Here is a 24,990-nt window from a genome sequence, read left to right as displayed (position 1 = left end):
TAATGACAGCTCCAGAGGCAAGGCAACTTGCTACTGCCAGGTGTGCGAGTGGAAAGAACCCAACTTCCCTCCCAGCTCTAGCCCATGCAGTCTTCCCAGTTGCTAGGAATGATTTTACTTTGAAATTCCAAGTAAGTAAGTTGTTTCTTCTAAACTGTTAACTGCCAACTAGAGTTGTGTGTTCATTCTGCTACTGGCATTGATTGATTCAAAGAAAGGAGAAAGAACAGCTTTTAGTCTGCGCAGCAAAACTCTTCGGAGCTGTTCCTGTCTAAATGTGTTCAACAAGAAGGAAAGGTGAGCTCTGCTCTGTTTGCACTTCAGGAGTCACGAGGGTGTAAGTTAAATGTGTGCTGCTTTCTTTATAATGCTATTATTATGTTTTCACAAAACAATGCAAAATGAGTACTTCCTTTCAGCCTGCAATGCCAGCCAAGCTATTCCTTTCCTCTTGACTGGGACAGGAGGGCAAAGCTGGGGCCCTCTATTACGAGGTAAGCAGAAGTGCTAACCTGCTCTGCTATCAGCACCAAGCCGTCAGTTTTTCTTGTGGTTCTTCTCTAAAGTTAAGTTGCATCTTTCTTAACAAACAGTTGGGACCTAGTAGGGTACAACAAAGGCCTGTGTGAGCAAGACCCTACTCAGCTGCCTGTGATGGGCTGGCATGCTGTTCACAGGAGATGCACAGCTTGTCTGCCCTGAGGCCACCTCCACCTCCAACCATCTGTAAAGGGTAGTTGGCTTTTTAAAATTATTTTAATTTTTTTGCTATTTTTTTAAAGTAAAACAATATAAAAAAAGCGATTGTTTGATCTAAACTACTTTGGGAAGGGTCTTACCATCTATAAGAAGTGACTATGCCTCCAAGTTTTTGGCTGGCTTACTTTATTTCTGAGTGTTTGAGGAATGATTGATGATTGTTCTGGAAGCAAACTAAAAAGATAGATTTGAAGTTGTGAGCTCTCCAGGTCTAAAGAGCATTATGAAAGTAGGTATGCTTTAAGGGTACACATTGGAGTGCTTTAGCAGCTAAGTACAGGCAGCTGCTCTTTGGACAACTTTGTTTTCATAGTTCACACAGCTCATATGTAGGAGAGGCTGATTTATATGCCATCTCCGCACATGTTTCCATACATGTGGTCAGAAGGGGGAGAAGGAACCTGCCTAATGCAGTAAAGATGCTCGCTTAATTCACTGAAGAAGAGCATAATTTAAGCATGTTTATAATTCTGGAGAAACACAAATACAGTGTAAACAGTGGCTGCAATCTACAGAGTTTTAGGAATTGAGCTGCTGCCGTCCCTCTTCCTTCACAGGTGTGGTTGTGTCCTCTCGGCTGGTTTCTGTGCCACATGTAAGATGAACAGATTGCTCTAATTCAGATGGTGACTGCAGTGCTGTTTTGATTCAGCTAGTCACAAAACCGTAAAACTTTTCAGCACATGTTTTGGCAAGGTAATGAGCAGCTCTTTACTTCCAAAGCATTGTCAGGTTCTATTGTGTTTTTTGGTATATGATAAAGGCCAGTGACCAACAGGAATCTTAACAGGGTCTACATTAAGCTTGCATATCTTTATCATTATTGTTCTACACAGTGACTGTTCCTTGACTTGTAACGGAATGGCTAAGTAACTCACAGAAACAACTATTATAGGAATAGCTTTATTTATCTTTAAACAATCTCTATATTACAATTTACGCATCAGTATGCAAAATTAGAAGTATTAAACTATCTCCATAAAATATTCAGGAATGAAGTGTGTGTATATACATTTATTTTTTAAATAATGTTATTAAAACAAAGACTAAATTATTAAAGCACTGTATGAAATGTTGATAAGGAATGGGCTTATTTCACATTCAGAAAGGACATCTCAGGCTTCTGTCTTTGAGTACACAAGAGACACGGCTCTTAGAAATCACATTTAACAAAACAGACCTCATGAGAAGAACACTGCCAATACTCCATTCGTAGGTACTGTGCATTTGGTCATATCTGGTATGCATAGAAAGTAGTAAATAACAAACGTATATCTATTTGCTCTAAATGTCGATCAGATTTTATTCCAGTTCTTGCCTCTAATTCTGGCCACATTCAGGAATCCCGAGACAAAATGAATGTCTGTGAGTATGCGGAGAAGAGAAGTTACAAGCACACTTGAAAGCAAAACAGTTAGAAAGCTCGTTTGTCTTGATGTGTTTAAAAGTGTACTGCAATGGCACCATTAACTATTAATTACTGTAATTGGAACCTGTGGGTCCTTACTTTCGGATCCAAATGAAAAAAAAAATCTCATTTTCCTTAGCACAGATAATATTTGAAAGGTTGTTAATTTGAAGTATCCCTATTTTTATCACTTTAAAGATGATAAGCATAAAATAAGGCTTAAGTAAGCCGGTACTATGCGTAGCCGTGGCAGATCAGCAGTAAGGAAGACCCACCAAGGCTGTATTTAGCACCTGCACGTCTATGTTATGAGCTCATAGATTCTTAGTCGATTTCAAGGAGGCTAAGCTCTGGTTCGTAAATTTTTGAACTGCGTGTTATTGGCTTCCAGCTAATGACCAGACAACGCACAGTGTCATGTATACATTGAAAGTTCTGAAAATCTGATGGTGGATGAAATAAAGTTTCTGTATACAGACAGTTTTAAAAATAAATTCATGTTGTAGTTCATGTTTTGTTCTCCAAACCACACAAAGGCACTAGTTTACATTAAGGACTAATGTCCTGCAAAACTTCAGTCAAATAAAGGAAGCTATTCTAAGGTTAAAGTGGTGCTAAAACCCAGCTGTCACTAAGTTAAAACAGCCATGCTGGGTTTTTCAGATTTAGTGGGGGAAAATGTTTTGCCTCAGGATGTGTGTGCTGGGGGCAGTGCATGTGTGGGGGGAAAGGCTCAGCCTTGAGCAAGTTTTTACAGCTGAGTTATAAACCTGGTTTACAACAGAAACTGGCAGACCCTAAAATATGATATAGTATGTATTGATACATATGTTTTGTGTGGCAAAAATGTCTCTACGCATGCAGTTTTTCCTCAGTCCCCAGTTTTTGGTTATTGAAAGAAAAAGGATTTTGATCAAACTATATAGTCTAAGGCTTTTCCCTTTCACTTTATTCATTTGCTAGAACACCTTCCTTCCAGCACCAGCATCTTGGATACGGAGCAGGAACACTGTCAAGATTAGAAAAGCTTAAGTTTGTTATTATCTCCTGCTTCCTCAAAAATTATATGCATTTCTTCTTGACAGAGGTTACTGTACAGGGAGCGTTATGTCAAAATGGTAAGATATTACTATATCCACCACAAGTATTTATTAATAAAATCCTTTCCTCAAGGCTTTATTTTTTACCATTATGAATTTGCTAATGAATACTTGGGCAAAATTTGGATCAACCACATAGTTATATGTTTTCGTTACAGTTGGAAGGTGTTCGGCAGCCACAGCTTGCGGTGCTGGCACTGTGGTGGTGCTGGGGGCGAGGTGGTAAGATGTCTTTGTGACGTACTCCACGAGGCGGTTGTACTGCTGTTCCGATAGTCTCTCTCTAACTCCATCTGCCTGAAATTAGATAACATAAAAGGATTACTGAGTAATTGACAGTAACTGAACTTAGTAGTGAAGAAACTAACTTCCACATCATTTTCCCTAGTTAAAAATCTTCTTCCCTAGGATCTCTCTTACAGTAGTTTAATGGATGTTTTAATCAGCAGATTCATCCTGTCACTGGATGACTGGTGGCCTACTCTTTGCTATTTTGAATAGTTCTGCCTGAGAAGCTCTAGCTCCACCATAGAAAAGTCTAAGCAGAATCTTTGGGAGATTTTCAGGGATGGACCCAACACACCTTGCTCAAGAGAAGATCTTTAAAACAGACCAGCTCTTTGCAGAAAGGAAAAAAACACCTAAAGCCCTATTAGAAAAATGCCAGTAGCTCCCAAGAGTGTTTATCAGATACACAGCAGTTCTGATTAGCAAAACTTTCACACTTACGAAGTACAATATATGACAACCTGCAGTCATTTCTGGGAAACTGAGTAAGTTGAAGTCTTTCACTCACTTGATTCAGAGTAAGAACTAGAAGCTGACTCTCAGCTCTATGACTGGATACATCCATCTGCTTCAGGTGACCAAAGAAGCATCCACAGAATTACAGAATTTTTTAAAAAAGATGTTCACTAAAGATAGTTTGGGCATGTTATTTATGGAGAAGGACTCATGCAAAGTGTCTTTTCCGATTCGAGCCAGAGAGACTACTCTGAAGAAATCCCTTTTTTCTACGCTGAAATATGTTGAGGTTCAAGATTCTAGTAAGAAGGCCGCAATGATGCACCTAGAGCTAAAGCCAAGCCTGCCAACGGAAAGGTGGCATCTACCATGCAGTTTCATGAAAAGCCATGGGCAAGCCTGGCCCTGGAAGAATCTGCTGTGTCCTTTTTTTTTTTCTCTGAAGAGAAATAAATTGAAGATGACTGTGACTAGACTGAGAAGGGAGAACATGCAAGCAAGCATCAGCTAGCTGACTTACTTGAAAAAAAAAAAAAGTATTTCAGAAATATCACCATGGATGCTACAGTGGTGTCATTATTGAAGTAATTCTGAATAGAACTTATTTCCAAAATGTGAAAATAACAGAAAGGCAGACACTACCCTAGGGATAGAATCCTAGGGATAGAATCATATCATAGAATCATAGGGATAGGTTTTGATGATTTCTTAATTACAGTTGGAGAACTGCTGACCATTTTCGTTTGTGCAGGGTTTAAAATGTCTTTCTTTGTTGGATGTCATGCTGAGGATTCTAAGACTGCTGCCTTCAGCCTGTCTTTCAGGAAGTTTTACAAATGCCTCAATGGTATTTTCAAGCAGTGCCATTGGATTCTGTTTAACAGCCAGGATCAATATCTTGTCACATCTTTGGACTGCAAGGCTCATTTGAAGCAAACCATTGCATATTTGAAGAAATAATTAATATGATTCATAGATAGTGACAGCTGTCACGTTCAAATCAAAACAGTCCCTTGCCTTTTTTTTTTTTTTTAAACAAACAACAAACTGTGCCTTTGGAGAAGAATTCACTGCTCATCAAGCAGAAACCCTCCTGTTTTCAATCATCGCCACAAAAATGCTAAAGGAAGCAGGCTCTTGAACAAACTCAGAAGCTCAAAGTTGGAGCCTGTGCTTAGAAACAATGGAAATGAAGAAATGGGCAGAGGAAAGCGTGGTTTCCTCTATGCTCTCCTTAAAGGGAAGGGAAAAAAATCGCAAGGCAGACTGCTGCTGCAGCAGATAGATACATGGCAAACAATGGAGAATGTCTGAATGATGGCTTCAGTCTGCTGTTACAGAAAAAGCACCTCAGCAGTCCATCTGTTTTACCAGTTGAAAGGAGAGATATATGCTGAAGTAGCACCTATGTAAACTAGACTATAGTTCTGACTCCACGCTGACCAAAGGACAAAAGTTATCAAAGCAGGTGGAAATAGTGTTGGCATTCAACTCACCTAACTGGGTGAACCCATTATTCATAGGACCCTCAGTGAATGTCAGTGGGTGCCATTTTTTTCTGCATGAAGGAATTCAATTCTACACCTTTGCTCCGTAGGCACTTCCATGTCAGGCGTCATTTTGTCAGACCGCCCCTCTGCTGCCATACCACCAATATCTGCCTCTGGTGTCATGGGTGAATATAATAAAATAGGAGGCATTACTTTTGGAGCAAACCTCATAAAAGAGGGTAGATTTAAATGAGATGTAAGGAAAAAATTCTTCACAATGAGGGTGGTAGGTGCTGGCACAGGCTGCCCAGAGAAGCTGTGGATGCCCCATCCCTGGAGGTGTTCTAGGCCGGGTTGGATGGGGCCCTGGGCAGCTTGGTCTGGTGAGATGTATTTCTGTGCCCATGGGTGTGAGCTAGCTCCCTTCCAACCCAAACTTGTCTGTGATTCTTTGATTCATTCAGACTTAGGCCATATCCCACAGATACAGCATAATTATTCAGGAGGAAATATTAACTGTACTTGGACAATCTTCCAAGGTATCTGGGATCCTACCTGCTTCCAGATGACCTCATCTGTAACTGTCTGCTTCGCCAGCCAGTTACAGTTTAGCTTATATTGTCAAGGCAACAAGAAAAACTTGGAATTGCTGCTATACAGCTTTTTTTTTTCTCCCCTAAGTGGGACCTAGCACTGTCACTTAGTTCCTGAGCCAACTATTTTGAGAATCTGTAATGTTAATAGCCAAACCATTCGATCAATCAAAACTTGAACAAGGGTTGCTTAGTGCACCTGCTAGATGGATCTTAAACACCACGTGGCCTTTAAGGTGAGATGGTCACGTTCTCTGGGTTAAGAACTTCAATTTTTTTTCCTAAATCCCTCCAACTATGATTTATAAAGAATGATCCATCAGCAATTCTAACTAAATCTACAGTAGCTACAGCATATTTGTTGTAGCAGCCCAGATGCATGTGTAGAAATTACAGTCTGCTTTGTGCACACAGAGTGAGTAAAAAGGTCTGTTATTTTCGGGGTTTTTTTCTTCTCACGGCTTCTTTAACAATCCATGGAATGGTTTTCAGCTCCAAGTATGATACAGGTAGCATGTGTGCAAACCCTCTTGCAGAACATCACAAAGAAATCCTGGAATATCTGAAATTCCAGCACCCTTCGATTTTTGCTGCCTGCAATGAACTATATCAAGAGCAGTTGAAGTAGGAGGCTCTTAGAGAGTTTGATGCCTGTCTGGAAGCACGCAGTGTCTCAATTACTTTGGAAGACAATCCAAGCACAATTAATGCTTCCCTTTCAATAACAATGTTGTCAGTGCCAAAGTTTTCAAGATTCCATCCAGGTTATTCCTAGCCAGATGGATTAAGTTATATCTTGAGGAGGCGAACAAGCCATGAGGCACACTGACTGCTGAAAGAGTCAAAATATGCTCTATAACATCTCTGGTGATTACAGCTGTAGAATAACTCATGTTTTGTTTCCTAATAGTTCCAAGAAGCTGAGGAGAGGCAAAGGGAGAAACTGTTTTGGGCAGAGCTGAAACAAAACTTCTGGCAATTATTTTGGGTGGACAGTAAGACAAATACACACACACAAAAGTAGGCTTTTATAATGCTGAAATGATTTGTTTTTTTGTTCCTCCCCTCCCCCTCCCCCCCTCCCTCCCAGGTTTTTTGACCAAAATAATCAGCAAAATAGATATAATTTACATTTGGCAGTAATACTTCACCATAATATTTTGGCAGACATAACTGGGCATTTTTTCAGCAAAAATGTTGGTCTTCACCAATGTCATCATGTACAGAAGTGCCTGCACTTCAGCTACAGCAAGACAGCCTACCAATAATATTTAAGAGTCGTGTCTATTCAGGTGTAGCTCTGCAGCTCTGAAGCTGCTTATCTGCAAGCCATAGCTTGCTGCTCCTAAGTTTGCTTTTTCCTTATCATATTCATAGAGCCTTTTTACACACTCTTGTTGAACAGCTGGAAGGGAGGCCTTGGCTCCCATAAGCACCAGTGCTCTATGGAATTGACTTTGCTCCACCTCTGGGGCACATGCACTCTTCACTGCTTTTATCATACCATACATTTTCACTGCATTTCACTGCACTCTCAGTCTGTGTCAGCAGAAGACACTGTGTACACAGAGGCTGGGTGGCTCAAGGCTTACAGCTCCTGGCATTATTATGCCACTGGAGTAGGAGGTCTCATATTATTATCCACAGCTAAAGAAAGAAACATGTATTTGGTTCAGTACCTCTCCAACGCAGGTCACTTAATGGTGTGTACTAGCATGTGTACGTAAGAATGTTGGATTCTGTGCACATCACGTAGAGTGGAGCATTTACACGAGCCACTTGACCTAGCAGTCCTATATATTGCCAGCTGCAGCAGCTATGGGGACTAGAATTACTCCCCATCCCTTGCCTTTCCTCCTCCTAGGCAGGCATCACCATCTTGCAGCAATCTTTGGGCAAGCATCCCCCCAAAAGAGCAGCAGCCTACTCCTCATCCCATGGATAACCAAATATAAAGACAAGAGCCACCACAGCTGCTACAATCCAATTAAAAAATATGGCCGGTTGCTGAAGTTAGGGTTAGGTCAAATTGAGTGCATCAATAATCTGAGGGAGAACAAATCAACTTCCCTCCAGGACAGTAGTTCTGGACTAAGCAGGATGGGCTAGATTCAGTAGAATGGGTGCCTCCAGCAACCACACAGTGTTCAGGGACAGAAAAGCTGAGCTTTGGCCACTTGCATCAAATTTAAGTAATGCCTCATGGAACACTGCAATGCAAAAGGGCAAGTTCAGTCAACAACACTCTGTGAGACTGATGTTACTGGAAAGACAATAAATATAAACAGAGAATTCAGCACTTCAAAAGCCTTTCGTAAAAATTCCAAGTAATGGAATGACACAGATGAAGTCCTTGTTCTGCTGGAATCAATGACGAAATTCTTCGGTGACCAGCAAAATTTGGATTTTACTGGAAACACTGAAGCCTCTCTTACTTTTGACACACCTCATACTTTCTGTTATTTTACACATGCTCTTTTTGCATATTTGAAACAGAAATTTCTGGTATGGCAGTGTATTAACTACCTGACATACTTTTATAAAAAAACAGCAATTGGGACATATATGTTTGTTTCTGAAATCATAGAATCATGTGATTTCACTTGAGAATTTAATACAATAAACATTGTTTCCCGAAAGTGTAAAAATATACCATTCTTCTACCATTAAAAGATGATAACTCATCCAAAACCTCAGCATTCAAATGGCCTAGAGATCTTTCAATAGGAAGATGAAGAATTTATGCTCTTCCTGGCAAACACTTGGTGCCTCCAATCTCAGCAAGAGAACTGGTCTTTTTTAAAGATAGCATTTGCAAAAGAAAGAAGATCTAAAGAACTAAACAGAGCTAGCAGCCAAGAAAAAGCACTTCCCTGAAAGTGGGGAGATAAGATACACGCTGAAAGAAGGATGCATCAGCATTACTGAACTGTTAAAACAGAATTCACAGAATGACGAAAGGAACTGTTCTCACTGTGACTCTGTAAGCACAACTCTAACTGGCAAACAAGCACCTCACATACCTGCAGCTAGGCATCAGAACTTCTTCAGAAACAAGGTGGTGCTTGCCAAGAAACTGCACTTCCACTAATTTTTCCCTCAGGAAATCGCTGTCACAGATACTAAATTTCATGACCAGTAAGAGGACAGAAGAGAAGAGATAAGTCCCTTTTATCCAAAGGCCAACAGTCAACGATGAGGTCTGTGAAAACAATGGGTGCCCTAGTTTGGAACCTAAACCTCCAGTCTCTCAACCCAAAGGTGCCCGCTGCCAAAAGCATCACCACCACTGTGACTTTATCTTTGACTGAAATCATCACTCATCCTTTACCTCCAAATCGCAAGGCACTCTCTGTTGTTTCAGCTGCACTTTCAGTAGGTCTTTTTGCTGATCATCCTCCAGACAATCGATTTCAGTCACGGGGAAGGCCTGCTGCTGTGTGTCTTCGCTGATACTGACCACAAAGAGCACCTCTGAGGTGAGCAGCAAGCAGCCGTCGTGCTGCTGGCCTGACCCACTCACAATCATGACATCTAAGGCCATATGGACCTCTGGCTTCCCTAGAGATTGGAGCATTTTCCTGCGTTATCAAAGAAAAAAAAGAAGTAGTCAGTGTTAGGCACTGGATCCTCAAGGACTTCTTTTGATCACTAATGCTCTTAAGCCTGTAGCTATCGTCTACAAATAGAAAATAAGCCATGGAGTACATTCCAAATCTCCATTACTGAACAATGTAAGACTCAAGATTTAGTGGATAAATGTGAAAATGTTATTTATCACAACTCCCTAATCATTCAATGCAAAGTTGGCCTAATAACCATGCTAGGTCAGCCTATTTCCCATCCTAATAGAAAAATTACCCTGAGAAGCAGCTTAGAAATTCAGCACAGAAAATAAAGCTATCTTCACTAACAGCTGTTTCTGGAGATGTGCAGTATTTTTCTTGGGCTTGTCGCAATGATAAATAAGAGCTCACTGAATGCCATTAAATAAAGATCAGCTCTGTAGTTCCAAAGCTGGAAGCAGATCAGCAGCCCATCATTTGCAGATTGGGTTTCTATGCACTACCTTCGTGTTTAATGTTCCTAAACAAACTGCCATAACTCAGCCTTTCCTAGGAAGCAGCCTGTTAACTTGACCACAGGCCAGAGCCTATTAATAAACAATGTGGATGTAAAAATGAGCAAGTGTCTAAATAATTTTACCAGACATATTTGACGTGGCTATTTGGAGCCTGCTCAACTTGTTGATCATTTGGATGAGAGCGCTGCTTGGGAAGCTGAGAAAGTCCAGCTCCGTGCAAAATACCTGTGGTAAGAGAATTTAAGGTTTTTAGTAGTTGTTTTCTACAAAACAGTTACATGCTGTAGTGATGTCATCTGTTCAAAGCATTTCATAAAACAGCGCAGATCCAAAGTGATGTCACATCTCTGGAAGCTGTAGTCAAGATAATTCATTAAATATTACAATGCAAGAGTTGTGCACTTAACCCTGGTGATCTTGCATTAGCAAGAATCAAAGAAAAAACAACAACCCAAAACACCGCATGTTCTAAAAATCTGCCATACATTTGCAATTAAGAGAAACATAATGCTCCTGAGAGCCATCATTCCAGAGAGGGATTGGACATATCTCTTATAGTTTATGTATAAAAAATAAAGACTGTTGTTAATTTTCTTCGCCAATATTAAAATACTTCCGTGTACGTGCCACAATCGGTACAAATTTGAAGGAAAGTTTGCCTAGGTCCTGTATGTTCAGTCACTTAATCTTAGTCTGTTAAGCACAGATCCATATACATTTACGAGTTCTCCCAGGGCATCTGGTTTATTGTGAACACTTCTTAATGCCCACACAGAATGGAGACTAGAAGAAGCAGTTTAACAGGGCTCTAAACAGGCTATCCAAAGCTGAAGATGATACAGTATGTATGCTTTCAGAGGGCTTGTGGTCTTTGAAAAAATGAGGTACGGTCACCAGAAAGAGAATGAGGGGGTTGCCAAACATTCACAAATTAACTAGTTTTAAAAATTTTAATAAGAAAGACAGGAAGTAGGCTAAGTAGTAAGCAGTAGTGTCATAAGGCTTAGTGCAAAGTTACTCTTTGAGTAAACAAAGCTGGGGTTTGGGGGTTTGGACTAATTAAGCATTCTATTGAAGGAGAAGGCATTTTTTGCATAAGGGTGTCAATAACTTAGATTCCTTTTTACACAATGGATAATAATTTAAACAAAACATCAGCACTGAGAAAACCCTTTAATTTTTAACACACATGTTGATGGTAATACTTAAAAGCAGCATCCCAGTTGTAACAGTTGGCTTACCGAGGTTCTCAGCATTATGTGAGTGAAAATGTTATTTACAGATGGAGAAAGAGAGAACATGTGTTTATTTCTGTGTGGTCCCCCACCCCTTGGTCCCCCCCAAGAGGCACGGTCCCACTTCCAATCCAGTTGTGGGTAAGAGTTACTTGAACTCCTGTTTTCCTCTCACGCACTGTCAGCTATTACTGATACAATTTTGATGTTTTTTCCTGGCTAACTCCTTCTGTCACATGCTCATGGAAAACATGATGTGTTATGTACCATATCTGCAATGAAAAGTGTCCTTCTACTGTTAGAAGTTTCTTGATAAAGACTGCTCTGAATCTAAAAAGAATAATTCCACAGTCAACAAAAAGGACACAGTGTGAGATGACAACAGACAAAAGTTTTGATTTTACTGATATGGGCTTTACAGCTATCAGATGTGTATTTCAGGACAGTGGATATTCTTAACACTCCTACAAGCCAGATAAAATCAAGGCAATCATTTTAAAGAATTACAGTAATTAAATATTTAACTATTTCTTTCAATAGATTACTTCAAGGAACGAGTTCTAAATCTAATGGGAAGTGTGGAAACAATGTCCTAAACTTAAGCTCTAGGAGAATTACGTGCATTCTAAATAACACATCGCAAATATAAATGTGGCTAGTGGCTAAAGGCTAAATCTTCAAGATTTATCCCATGTAGTGAAGCAAAATTAATGACACATTGTCCTTGTATCAACAGATCTCCCTGCCTTTCTTCCCCAAATGCCCCCCTTAATCCATCTCTTTTTAAACATCCAGACCAGCAGCTTTCATTTCATGATACTGAAAGCAAAGAAATCAGTGTGTTTTGGTGTTTTCTTCTTATCTTTGCATTTACTTCAGTGCAAAAGGATTCAACGTGACTGCCACTAAGTCTTGCCTGACAGCCCACCTCTGGTAGTTAAAAGGTTACCCGTGTGCCTAAAAATAGGGCTGTCTTCTCACAGCTCTCCAAAATAAAGGGGATATTCTCCCAAGAACATAACTCTCTGTATAGAGATAACCTAACTCTTGCCTTGCTGTATCAAAGCATTCGCAAAATAAAGCTGTAATTGGACATAGTGTTGCTTGATTACATTTACATAAATAACTCTTTTGTAAGCACATATGTTTCTGTAACTAATTCCAGTGTATTCCAACAATTACTTCATGCTTTCTGCATTCTGTGTTTCTGTGGCCATACAAGACTGATCGGCAACACAAGAGAGAAGCACAACTTGATTTTTTAAGAAAATGAGTACTTTTGTAACTGTGCAAATGTGGCACTTTTAGCTCCTTCTCTAAGCTTCCAAGCTGAGTAATTAGACATAGCCGGTTGTATTTGAAGAGCATTTTAAAGATCTGGTCATGAAAATTGAAACGGAGATGCTGGAAACGGAGAAACTCACCATATCCTGTTTGGGAGACAAGTTCAGCCGCACCTCCAATTGGCTTTGTAAAGACTCCCATAATGCCTTTTCCCACACCAGAGATAACACCTTTGGCTTTATGCCCTGCTGATGCTTGGCCCTCAGACACTCTCTGAAAATTCTGCATCGGCTGATCTACAATGCCAGCAATTGCACCTGAAAAAACAAGAGTCCCCAGAAGTTAGTGGAGATTAATATCCCAGAAGAAGAAATCGTGTCACTGCAACTGAACGCTGTTTAGATTTCAGATGGTACTCCACCCACCTTACACATCTATTTAGCATGCAACCAATTAACTGAAAAATACTTCCGCTTCAGTTTAAGTTAAATATGCACTTCATTTTTTGATGTATTTTACTTCTTTAAACATTCAGATCACTTATTGTGAAAGTATATTTTCACCATCCATCTACTTTCTCTAAAGGCTTCTGCTGAGTTGGTATAATTTAGCTCATTCCGTGTAGCAATTCTGAAAATGCTGGGCTTGGAATAAAATCCACCAGTTTTTTGAAGACTTTAGCTCTTATGGAAATGAGATTTTCACATAAGCCTGAGATAGACTTCACGAGAATAAAAACTGCCTGTATTCAATACATCATTTTTATATCCTCTTCCACTGCCAGAAATGTTCATAAGCTAATGCAACTTTTGATATATTACTAAGATTAGCAGAATTAGACTTTGAGACTTTTTGTTACTTTTTTGTGAAAACGATCATATTTTACTTTAATGTGCATGGGTCAAACTTTTACAAGTGACACAGTGACCTTCCCAGCTTTTAGTATCAACAGAGAACTCCAACTTAAATCTTCCTAAATGTAAACAGGTATGCGAGGTGGTACGTTTCTTTGATCTTTAGTTTACTCGAGCCACTTAACCACAGACATGTCTCTAGTTATTGTAATTTTGATAGATAGGCTATTTGGAAATCACTAAGAATACAATGATTGGACAAAGTGACATCAGTTGGAAGATGGTTTGCGTGATCCAATGTCCTTTGCTCAGCAAAAAGCAAGTTCGTGGGCTCTCTGGATAGCTTTTAGTGTCAAACCAAGTATCAAAGGACAGGACGGCATCTCACCTTGGGAACTGGGCATTTCTACCGTGACACAGGCATCTCTGAGGATATTGCTTTGTATGTGGAAGCAAATGCAGGCACAATTCCACAGATTCTAACAAGCACAGCAGAGGTATTTGGCCCCATATGTTTACCAGCATGACACACGCTAGTCAGCTAGCCGCTAACCAGTGTTCAGATGGTTTCAGTTACTGTTACTGGATAAACGAAGAAGTTGCTGACTACGAACAACATGAACTAATATTGTACTTGTACGCTGGTGTTCTGCACAAATAAAGACGAGAAGGAGAAGCAGCACACATTTTCCCACATCCTTGCCCCTGGAATACTATCCATCGGCTATTCATGCAATTTGCATCCCCCATAAAAGCCTCCCTTTCTTCTTAGAGATATCGCTTCCAACTTCTGAATGTGCATAATTTGCTGATAAATGTATAGCATTTCCCCAGAAAATACTGTTCTACTTTTAATACAATACCCCGTTTCTATTGAGATCACTTGCTGAAGCTCAGCGTTCAGCTGATTTACTCTTCTTCACTTACAAAGGTCATGAAACCTCCTTAATTTAATGTCATGGAAATGATACAATTTTCAATTCAGTTCTGTTTCACTAGTACTTACCAGCTGCTCCTGCTGTTTGGCTAAAATAATATCCGACACCGCATTACACAATTGGGATTGTTTGTCCAGTCTTTTCTTTTGTACAGTTGGGTTGCATTGGAAAAGATGAAACAATACTTGGTGTTCTGCTAAGTTGCAGTATTGCATTACCCTGTGACCTCCTTCACCCCATCTATCGAGGTCACCCACAGCAACTGTGCTTTCAGAACAGAAGTTATTGCCTTATTAAACGTAATCCACCTAAGTCCTAGCACTAGTAAATTATTTACTGCAATACACTTGAGCAATGTTATAAGGTAATAATAAATAAGAGCCTACTCCAAAGGACCTGTGGTATGCTCCAGGCACTTCTCAGCTGGAATTAGGCCCAGAGGACAAGGAAACAGAATGGAAACTGCTGTGACTGTGCTATATAAGATTATTTATACAGTACCCGAAATAATATATAGCTTAATTAGCCCATTGTTTAGTACTTCCACACCTTCTGTTATTCAGCCATTTACACATGTTCTGAGCTTGTCTGTGGTGCCACTGCACTCAAACCCTTTTGCAAGTTGTGTCCTCCAACATGCAAGAAGTACAGCCAACAGTATTCTCCTCCCTCTCACCCTTTGTAGTCTCTTATCTCAAACCACAACACACTGACAACTCATTCACATGCTGTGGTCACTCCCACAAATCATGTAACAAACTATAACTGTGCTCCTTTAATATAAAGAGTGGCTGGTCCCACCATTCGTGTGTGGGGAAGTCAGGTCTGTGCAGCAACTTTCCTGTACACACCATGTGCGATAAAAGGAAAATATATATATATAAATTGAAGGCTGAACAACCTCAAACCCCAACAGCATTGAGACAACAGTAACACACACGTGAGATTCAGCGCCCTTCCTTGCACCAGAAATGGTGTGAAGCAGATGTTCTGTGGTATCCATGGGGTTTCTCTTTTTCCAACGTGAAGTCAGTGGAAGAAGCACCGTGCTGGACAGACTTACATCAGAATGTCTCCCCCCATTTGCTGCTGTCAGGTGCTCAGATGGAGGCATAGCACGAGGTACATGCCATGGTTCCTCCCTTCCCAGTCTCACCTTCACAGTCTGGAGGCAGCTCTAATCTCCTCCTGTTGTCCCGGCCCTTTCTCCATAATGTTTCTTACCCATTCTTTCTTTTTTTCCAATTCTTATATTTTATTTTTTTTTTATCTTTATGAAACAGTTCCCCATTCTTCTTCCCTTCGTTACCCTAGGCATTCAATTTTATATGCATGTCCACATATGTACACACACATTATGCCTGTATAAAGAAAACCTCAATAAAATTAAACACCAAAGCAACAAAACAAAAACATATTCTTCCATTACTGGACCAAAGAAGTTCCAGCAGTACCATAACATCTGCTAAGCATCAGCTGGGGTGCACTCTAGTTAATACATGTTGCTCAGTAAGCACAAAAAAGATACTTCAATAACTACCAAATTCAGATAGTTCAGAGTATATCACTGCACTACTTCAAGACGAATTTGATTACTGGCAGCAACTGGTTCCTGCTCAGACTGACAAACAATACTTGGTAAATGTAGCAAAAGCATGGCTCACAGAATTTAGCAAAGCTCAGTTTGCTTGCAACAAACTCTTTCAGATCAAGGAATAATTGGAAATATTCCCAGTCCTTCACCAGGAGAAACTGGCCATGCTCTGCCATGAGGCTGGAAGCTACCAAAACTGAAAGTGTTTTGGCTCATTTTGCTTTTTGCTATTGTCCTTCTGGGTTGCCACAAGTCTATTACACTGAAAATAACATCACATGGGAATACAGCTAAAATAAGGTGCACCTGTTGGCTCACGTTCACGTATTTGTACAACTGGTGTGTGGAAGAGCAAGACCTGCAGGGTTAGCATTGGCTCTCACAGTTCAGTTTGTAGACAGGCAAATGTCAAGCAGCCTCGATTCAGTGACTGTGGCGCTGTAAGAGCAACATCATCCCTTCATAATAGAAATCTGAATTTCTGCAGTCCAGGCTGTACCTTCTCCACAGCACAATTACATTGCCAATCAGCACTGCTATCAGTTTACTTCCTAAAAACTGAATAGCATTCAATAGCACTTTTGAAATCGTGAATAATGTTTTTTTCTAATATTTATCACCTTTTCAGTTACTCAGAAATGACTGACTTTCTTATGGAGCTACTGCACCATGTTACTTTCACTAGGACCAGTAGCTGAAAATAAGGCCCATCATTTCAATATTCTCTTTTACACTTGGCTTATTATTTTAAGCTTGCCCTTGTCAAGCAAAATACAAAAGATAATTCCTTGGTGGGGAGTGCCTGTCATCCAAACATTTTATGTACGATTTCACTGTATTTTTGTCTGATCGTACAGAAGGAAAAAACCCAACACGTGTCACGAGCTTTTGCTTCTTTTCATGTACAAATGTGACTAAAATGACCCAGCAGTCTCCCCCAAACTAGCGAAGAAGACAGCCAGCCAAAGATAACAATCAAATCAAACAACACCCTGACAGTGCTTGAGTCATTTAAAACGAGACAGGACAAAGCACTTAAGAATGTACCGCTGGGAACAACTTGCACTGAGGAGGAGACAAGAGTACATAATTTTGGCCCCGATTCAGCAAAGCTCTTAAGTGCATGCTTAAGAGCTTTACAGAATTGGGGTCACCACAAGCCAGACTATTGGAAAAATCAGAAAGGCAGCTCTTCGTTCTGTGTGGATACCACACCGTATCAGTGAGCCGAGTGCTCTTACACGCCGGTGCCTAGGCATGAAATCCACGTTTGCAGTTCTTTAAGCTGCTCGCCCGAGTCAGATGGTTTTTGCAATCGCGACAGCACTCTGACTGTCCTATAAATCTTCTTTACACTTCTCCATGTTACAATTATAGTGTCTTAGAAATTACGGTTCAAGGGGTCTTGCTCTCTGCATTCCTGTACTGATCTGAACTCTTCATGCTTGTGAAGGAATATAACAGAGCAGCTCCGGTTTGTTTCCTTATGCACAAAGAACCTGGATGTCTTTTTGCAGTGAGCATTTTCATGTTAACTCGGAACACGGTGAAAGGAAGCAGCACAGCAGCAGCTCCCTTTGCCTGCAACTCTTTTTGGAGGGAAGGCACAACATTCATTAAATGAAATGGTCAGAAACAGCTTTCTGACGCGTTCGTAAAAACTGAAACGTAGGACTAAGCGTAACTGAGATCTCGATGCCATTTAGAGGAGTGCTGCTGTGCACAGAGAGAAAATAGTCTTTTAAAAAATCGAGTTTAAATTACAAATTCATTCAAATATTTCTGACTCCTCCCTCAGTGACAGGTCCCATAATTGCTGTTCTGTAGTTACGCAGTAACCCTCGTTATTTATTTGAATGCTTAGCTGCCTGCATTGCTAAGAGAAGACGTATTTAGCTGTGAGGACTCTCTAAATAGGAACAGTGGGAGTAGGAGCAGCTTGGAAAGGAGCTCTCTTTAAATGCTGATGTGCAGTTCTAAGTTTCTAATAAGAAGTTTGATTTCTTAGGAAAATTAGGGACGCTGGAATTGTAAATCTTGATTTCCTAAACTCAGACATCCTCCTGCAAACAACCAAAGCCTTGTGCACAGGGACGTGTTATACCACAACAGCACATTTGTGAATGCGTTTCACAGCTTCCCGGCTTTCCTGAACAGCAGAAACTCTTAAATTAATACAGCCAAACTTATAGGTTGTGCTCTGCAGTTTGGGCTCACACTTTTTAGCTCTGAAGGGCTCTGGTGTGTTGGGGAAGGGGACAGCCACCACGTTATCTTCCTGCCTTATTAATAACTGAGCTGGGATCACCAAACCATTTCACCAGCTCGCATACACCAGGCTGACACGGTGCTTCTAAAAGCATAATCTTTCATCCAGCTTCTCAACCTGACTGCCCTTAGCCCAATAAAACAAGAAGGAAAAATAAAACCTCCCCTGAACTGCCTTTGATTTGCAACACCAGTAACAGCTTACTATTGGGGTAGTAGCTACTAATATGCGAAATTTCTCCTGCATGCACAGTTCTCCCAGGACACTCGCTTTCCAGTTTACAGGCATTATCAAATGACAGTGCTTCACATCATCTAACCTTATTGCTTAAAATAATTTCCAGTAACTTAACCCAAACTTGTAACATTTTTACCACTTCCTCTTTGGGGCTTTCAGGGTTGCGGTTGCAAATTTAGGAGTTGTGTACACTACTGAAGATTAGGAAAGAGGACAAATCCTTTCAAGCTTCAGCTCTTCTAACCTTTTGCACTGGACTGTTTTTGGTCACTTTGATCTCTAAGGGATTCGTACTCTTTAAGACGCGCTAAGGAAGTCTGCCAAACAATACAACTCTGCATTCCTCTCCTGTGTGACAAATAGAAGGAACCTAGGAAATCCAGCCCCTTACTGCAAAACCTCTGTCAGAGATTTTTCTAATACGGGTTAGCCTTCAAATTTTTAGGCACGATTTTGAAATGGCCAGGGCAATCTTCAATTCTAATCCAAGCACTTGGCTGCTTGATTAACACAGTTACACCGAATCGGGATGATCTGGGTCTCTCCGTAAAAGCAGAATTCCTCATCAAAGCTTACTTCACACCGGCGCTCAGTTCAAGTGGTTTTCAAACAAGACCGAGAATCCCCGATATCTACAGTGCATCAAAAACAATCAGCTTCAGAAAGCATTCCTATAACTCGCTGAAAAGTAAACACCAGCGTGATGACGTCTTTGTGCTGACTTAGTTACAAGTCACCCTGCCCAGGGCAGAATATTCTTTTCTTCTGAGATTTACATCAGGTTCTGATGCAAATATTTCACAAAGAAAGCGAGTGCAAATTTGTTCGGTATCTGCAATTATTTTATCAGCAAAAATCACACACCAAAGTCACTAAACCTTGATAAAAACAAACGGTATCTCATAGACATGCAGTGTGACTATTTCACAGAAAAATAACACACGTTGCAATTACAACACACACGTAGAAAAGGCTGATGAGCAAATCAGAAAACAGTATTATCACTCAACTTGATATTTAATGGTACGTTACCTAGAAGGCTAATGCCTAAACGAGAGAGCCCTTGTCTCAGTCCTTCTCCCAGATTCTCTGGAAGCTGCCTTCTCCATTCTTCCTGCCTGTTGTAATGTTCCTCATCCAGCGACAGCCTATCCATATTCCGAGCAAGACTTGTTGCCAGATTGGTAATTGACGTCAGTGTACCTAAATACGTGGAGATATACATTTGGGTCTGGATCAAAATGCTTTAATTTAAAACACGGAGTTGTTCACTGCCTCGCTGAAATACTGCGCTTACGAGCAGAACAGCAAAGTCAGTTGAAAAGTTGCCCATGTGTAACATTCTTTACTATTCGTGAAGCATCACCACGCTGCTTCTACGGTCCACATCATGCCTTTTACATTAGCCTTCACCAGGTTTGCTCAGCCGGTGGGAAAAGCAACTCATCCGAACATCCCTCCCTAGGTCCCACACTTCTGTAAGTCTAACCTAAATGGAGTGGGGGCGATGGGAAGGCAAACAAATATGTACAGAATGAGCCCGCACAGACGTCTCCTGAGCGAGCCTGACTCACCAGCAAGCAGCTGCAGCCATCTCCGCCGGCCGCCCAAAGCCACGCGATGGCACTGTTTAGACAGACTTTACAAAACAAAAGCTGCTTGTGTTTTAAATCCAGCTCTGCCCTTCTGTCAAAACCCATCCACATACTTACACAGTTATGACAACTGTATCTACTTTTTTTTTTTTCTTTTTTCTCTTTCTTTTTTTTTCTTTTAAAGAAATAATAAATACGATGAGGCAACACAGTGTAGGATTTCTGATGGTTAGCAGAAGTGCAGAACACCTTCGATATTTCTGAAGTTATCACATGAAATACTGGCTGAGCCAAGCTGGGTTTCCCAGTGGGAGGTTTAAAATTCTGAAGTTTCTGAAACATTCTTACGCACCGTAGTTAAGCAGTGATCTGTTTAATACATAAGATGTTATATATGAGCTTTGCTACTCTCCCAGCATTTCGCTGCAGCCTAGCACGCCAAATAAAGCTGCAAGCAATATTGTTTAAAATTTTAACACATTCTTTAACAGTGCACGACAACAAGGCAGCAGTAGGAGCGTCAGAGTGAAAGAATTACCTTTGGAAATGTGTTTTACAAATGATGTTGTTCCTCTGGAAACACCACTGACAAACGCTCCCGGGCCTCTGGTCAGCCCTTCGTATGGGAGCCTAAAGAAGTCAGCTATGCCGTTCCCTATGCTTCTCACCAGACTAGCCGGGCTCCCGAGGATTTCCAGAGATCCAACAACCCATCCTGTGTGGAGAAATGAGACAAATGTTACGCCTGCAAAAACTGCAGAAGCAGCAGTTGTGAAAAGGTTATTCCTTAATTCTCTTTTTCACACTAGAATTCATCGCATTATGAACTTCCTTTGAGCAAAACACGGGAAATAACTCATCCACTATGAATTCAGAAATGGCAATCTTTCATACTTCGTAAATCAAAGAAATCCTTTTGGCAAACTCGCAAATAGCTTTAGAATGACTTCCTTCCAGGAGCTTCCCGTATTTCTGCTAAAAGTGTGTTAGGGAGGTGGATGCTGGATTCTCACAGCTACGGGGGGACGGCACTGAAAGTTCAGATTGCTCGCTCGGTTCCACGTGCTACAAGGCAGTGTCGTGATTTCACATCCTCATGCGATAGAATTGTGACAGCGAGTTTGCGCTGATACAGTGTACTGAGTTACGGGAGTGTGGAGGTCAATTGCTTGATGGAGTGTTAGGAAAGGGGATGCAGATTTTTGACAAGTGCTTCAGAAGTTATTTTAAATCCACCCCAACTTTTCTAAGCTGATCATTTTCTTTCAAAGCGTAGTGAAAGCCAGACAAATGTCTTTTTCTCAGTACAGTTGTGTAAACAGCAATGACATCTACATGCTGATTAGGTTACTCATAGGGGAGTATTCCCTATGCATATCCCATGAGAGGTATCTGCGGATCTGGTTTCCTATATAAATGTGAGGTTGCCAGCAGCTTGCTGGATGGCCAAGCGCACAGCAATCTGTGCAAGCCTTGCTGGAAAGCTGCTTGCAGGTCTTGTCTTTCTCAGGCTGGCTGGCAGCAGATTTATTAGGGAAATAGTGCTGCAAAACTTTTTTTTTTTGGCGGTCCAGAGAGAGTGATTCAAAGATGGCAATAAACATGAAACGGGAACTGCCCACTCTTTGAGCCTCAGCATCAAGAATTTCAGCTCGCGCTGTCAGCCGCACGAGGCACGACAGGGACAGACGGCTGATGGATGGACAGGATCGCCTCCTGCTCTCCCGCCGAGGGCCCTTGATCTGCACTGCCCTCCTCATTCCCATCCCGTCACCGCACACTCCTGCTATCCAGATGCTTTCCTTGTTTGCTAGTAACCCCTCCCAGTCACTCCTGTGGAAGGCTGAATCATGAAACTCAACAGAAGAGAAAATGTTACTCATATGAAATGAATTAATCTCATACTATCATTCTAAGCTCCCGGAAAATCTATTATTCTTGTTGAATCTGTCCCACATTTCAGCCCTGGCAGGTTGAGAGCTCCAGTACAAGCAGTATAAGAAGTGGGAATCGCTCTGGACATAAGGGAGTGGGTGGGATGCGCTATGAAAACAAAAAACAAGCACTGCTGGCAGCCGGCTGAGCGGAGCGGCCCCGAGCGCTCAGCCCCGCCGGCCCAGCAGCGTCCTGTCCCACTGGCAGCCCGTGCCGCTGGGGACGCAGAGGAAGCCAGCGCTGCAGGCCGGGCCTGCTACTCCCTCCGTGTCATATTTTTAACAAATTATGCTTGCCACTGTGTGAAGTGATGAAAAGCTGGAGGGGTGGGGAGGCATGTACGGATGGAAAAGATGCTCTTTCTGCTTTTTCTGATCAATAATGTTGCAATAATCCCTTACAAGCAGATGCATCTCATTATTTTTAAATGCTTCTGGCATTCCTGAAGCAGTTGCTTCATTCCCCAAGGTGCCACTGTTGCAGTGTGGTCCCTCCGGCCGAGGCAGGCCCAACAGGACAGCAGTGCCTGACTGCTCGCTTGTGTACCCAAAGCAGAGATGGGACGGTGTGAGGTGATGGGAGGGAAGTGCAGGACACAGTGAGGTAATGCCCCGCAACACCCAGGCCAACTCCATGCACCTGTTTGGCCAGCCAGAATTCTAGGTAAGAAAACCATAATAAAACCAGGAGTGAAACTGCTTGAATGCAAAGCTGAGGGGCTGCCTGGTATTGTGGGCATGGGTTGTTATACCTGGCCCCAGCCTGAGGGCTCTCAGTTTTGGGGACCGCTGGAAGCAGTGTGCAGGGGGAGCCATGTGGTCTGTGGTGGCCCTCCTTGGTCACCGGTGTGAGCAAAATTCATGGCTATCCGTTGTAAGCATGCACAACCCAACCCAAGGAAAAGGTGTGGAGTAAGTTGGGAACAAAAAAAAACGATGAACTGGGAGTAATCCCTCACATTCACAAGTTCTGTGCTGTTCTGCAAACATACAGTGTCACGTTAGGCTACCAATTCCCAAAGTATGCTTAGTAATTATATCCACTAATATGAAAGGATTATGACTGCATTAGGAAAAAGTCACTGCATTTCCTTTGTAGGCAACTATAGGGCTAGATGTGGTTGATAGCAGTAATATTTTCAAACAGATTTTTAATAACTTTTAAATATAAGCTAACTTAATTAGAATAGGATGGGAGATTTCCATTGCAAGTTGCACTAATTTAAGACAAGCAATGCTTGTCAGTGGGGCAGGTGGGCTGGAACTAGATGATCTTTGAGGTCCCTTCCAACCTAAGCCATTCCACGATTCTATGATTATGATCAGCATGCAGAGCTCAGTAGAGCTCTTCAGCCCCATTCGTTGCCTACCAGACCCTGAGCCTGGCTGCTCCTTTGTAGCACATGGTGCAGCCCGATACAATCCCATTAAGAGACTGTGAGGCCAATCCTGTCCCTCGACAGGGTGGCAATGGTCTTGCACACACATGGAGGCAAAACAGGACCGTATCCCACAGGGAGTAGAGGCACACATCTTTGTGGGAATGCTGTTTGTGCAGATGCTGCAACAATTTATGCATGGGAAAGTGGTAAGCAGAAGGGCAACAAACATCACCTCATCTTGCAGAAGATTATCATGGTTTAAATGCAGCAGAGCAAGCCCTCTTCCACAAGAATCCAGTCCAAGAGCTGTAACTCACCTGACAGTGAGGAAAGGATTCAGTCTGCAGAGCATATAATGCTTTCTACTGGAATTTTTCCTTCTTTTTAACTTTGTTGACACAGTCAGCCTTTTGACGAGTGTGACAAACCCTTTGTAGTAAAGCGGTTGCTTTGTCTCCTCAGGCAGCCACTTGTACACAAAAGCCACCATTCTAATCATGGTAACTCTTTTCAAAATACGCATTTGTTTTAATGCTGAAAGGGATTTAATTAATAACTAAATATAAGCTTATGTGCTTTCCTGAACAGACGTTCCCCTGAAGCAAACCTTATTTCTTAATATTTATATCTGTTTGATTTCAGGCTGTCATGAGCCCAAAGCAAGGGGTGGCCTGTGCACTGCTGCACTCTGCAGGAGTAGCACAGGAGGAAACACCAAGACCAGACTCAGGAATCTGTAACTAGCACATGTGCCTCACCTGGGATGTTGCAGATGAAAAGCCAATATAACCTCAATTTCCTGCTGCAGTCTATCACCACTCGCAGCACCACTCCCATCCAGTTGTGGGGAGGCAAATTCACACCGGGGACCACAACTGGCCACAGTTCCACTCTTAATTAGCAAGAAACTAGATCTCCCCTTTTGCACTATGGGATTTGACTGTAAAACAAATCCAAACAAGTACAAAAAAGCAAAACCTGCAAATTTTGCAGCGAATTACGTATGGAAGCACTGAATCCATGCACAATGTTATGGTGTGCAATTGTACAAACAGTTGCCATAATCAGCTGTATGAATTGGGCACTAACACAGTGAAATACCAGATCAGTAGCTCACTGTTTCTGTTTTCAGATACCTGAAATGCACACATATATTTATGATATCAATGCACAGAAATCAGGTCACACACACAGCTACACCTGCAGTACAAACGTACGCATCAGATTTTCAGAAAATCAATGCGCAGGAAAATAAACCCAGCATTTCAGTGTGGAGTATGTGACACGTTTGTGATTGTGGAGGAGCCTCTTCGTCTTTCAGGTACAAAATCTGCTGCACACCAGGAGGATTTACCCACTAAATAACTTCATTATTTATATATTTACATTTATAAACAAATATTTACAGGAAAAAGAATATACCTGCAAACCTCCCAGACTAATTGCTCACTATTGATACTATCTGGGAAAAAGTTAGTAACAGCAAACTT

The 24,990-nt window shown here is 41.4% G+C and overlaps 1 protein-coding gene across 5 annotated transcripts in view; it reads right to left on the bottom strand.

Annotated features, from left to right (window-relative positions):
- Positions 1–1,648: 1,648 nt before the first annotated feature.
- Positions 1,649–24,990, bottom strand: part of VPS13B (vacuolar protein sorting 13 homolog B) — a 411,590-nt gene continuing 388,248 nt past the window's right edge. For all 5 annotated transcript variants that reach the window (XM_040695919.2, XM_040695916.2, XM_040695918.2 and 2 more), the window contains exons 57-62: positions 20,723–20,899; positions 19,622–19,792; positions 12,838–13,014; positions 10,301–10,403; positions 9,426–9,675; positions 1,649–3,564 (exon numbers count right to left, since the gene is read on the bottom strand). In XM_040695919.2, the coding sequence (XP_040551853.1) occupies positions 3,319–3,564; positions 9,426–9,675; positions 10,301–10,403; positions 12,838–13,014; positions 19,622–19,792; positions 20,723–20,899 (1,124 nt within the window). In that variant the 3' untranslated portion in view covers positions 1,649–3,318. The remainder of the gene's footprint in view (positions 3,565–9,425; positions 9,676–10,300; positions 10,404–12,837; positions 13,015–19,621; positions 19,793–20,722; positions 20,900–24,990) is intronic.

The sequence above is a fragment of the Gallus gallus genome, chromosome 2, assembly GCF_016699485.2.
Source record: "Gallus gallus isolate bGalGal1 chromosome 2, bGalGal1.mat.broiler.GRCg7b, whole genome shotgun sequence".
Lineage (NCBI taxonomy): Eukaryota > Metazoa > Chordata > Aves > Galliformes > Phasianidae > Gallus > Gallus gallus.
The sequence above is the reverse complement of the archived record's forward strand: the minus strand, read 5'-3'. Positions and strand labels throughout refer to the sequence as shown.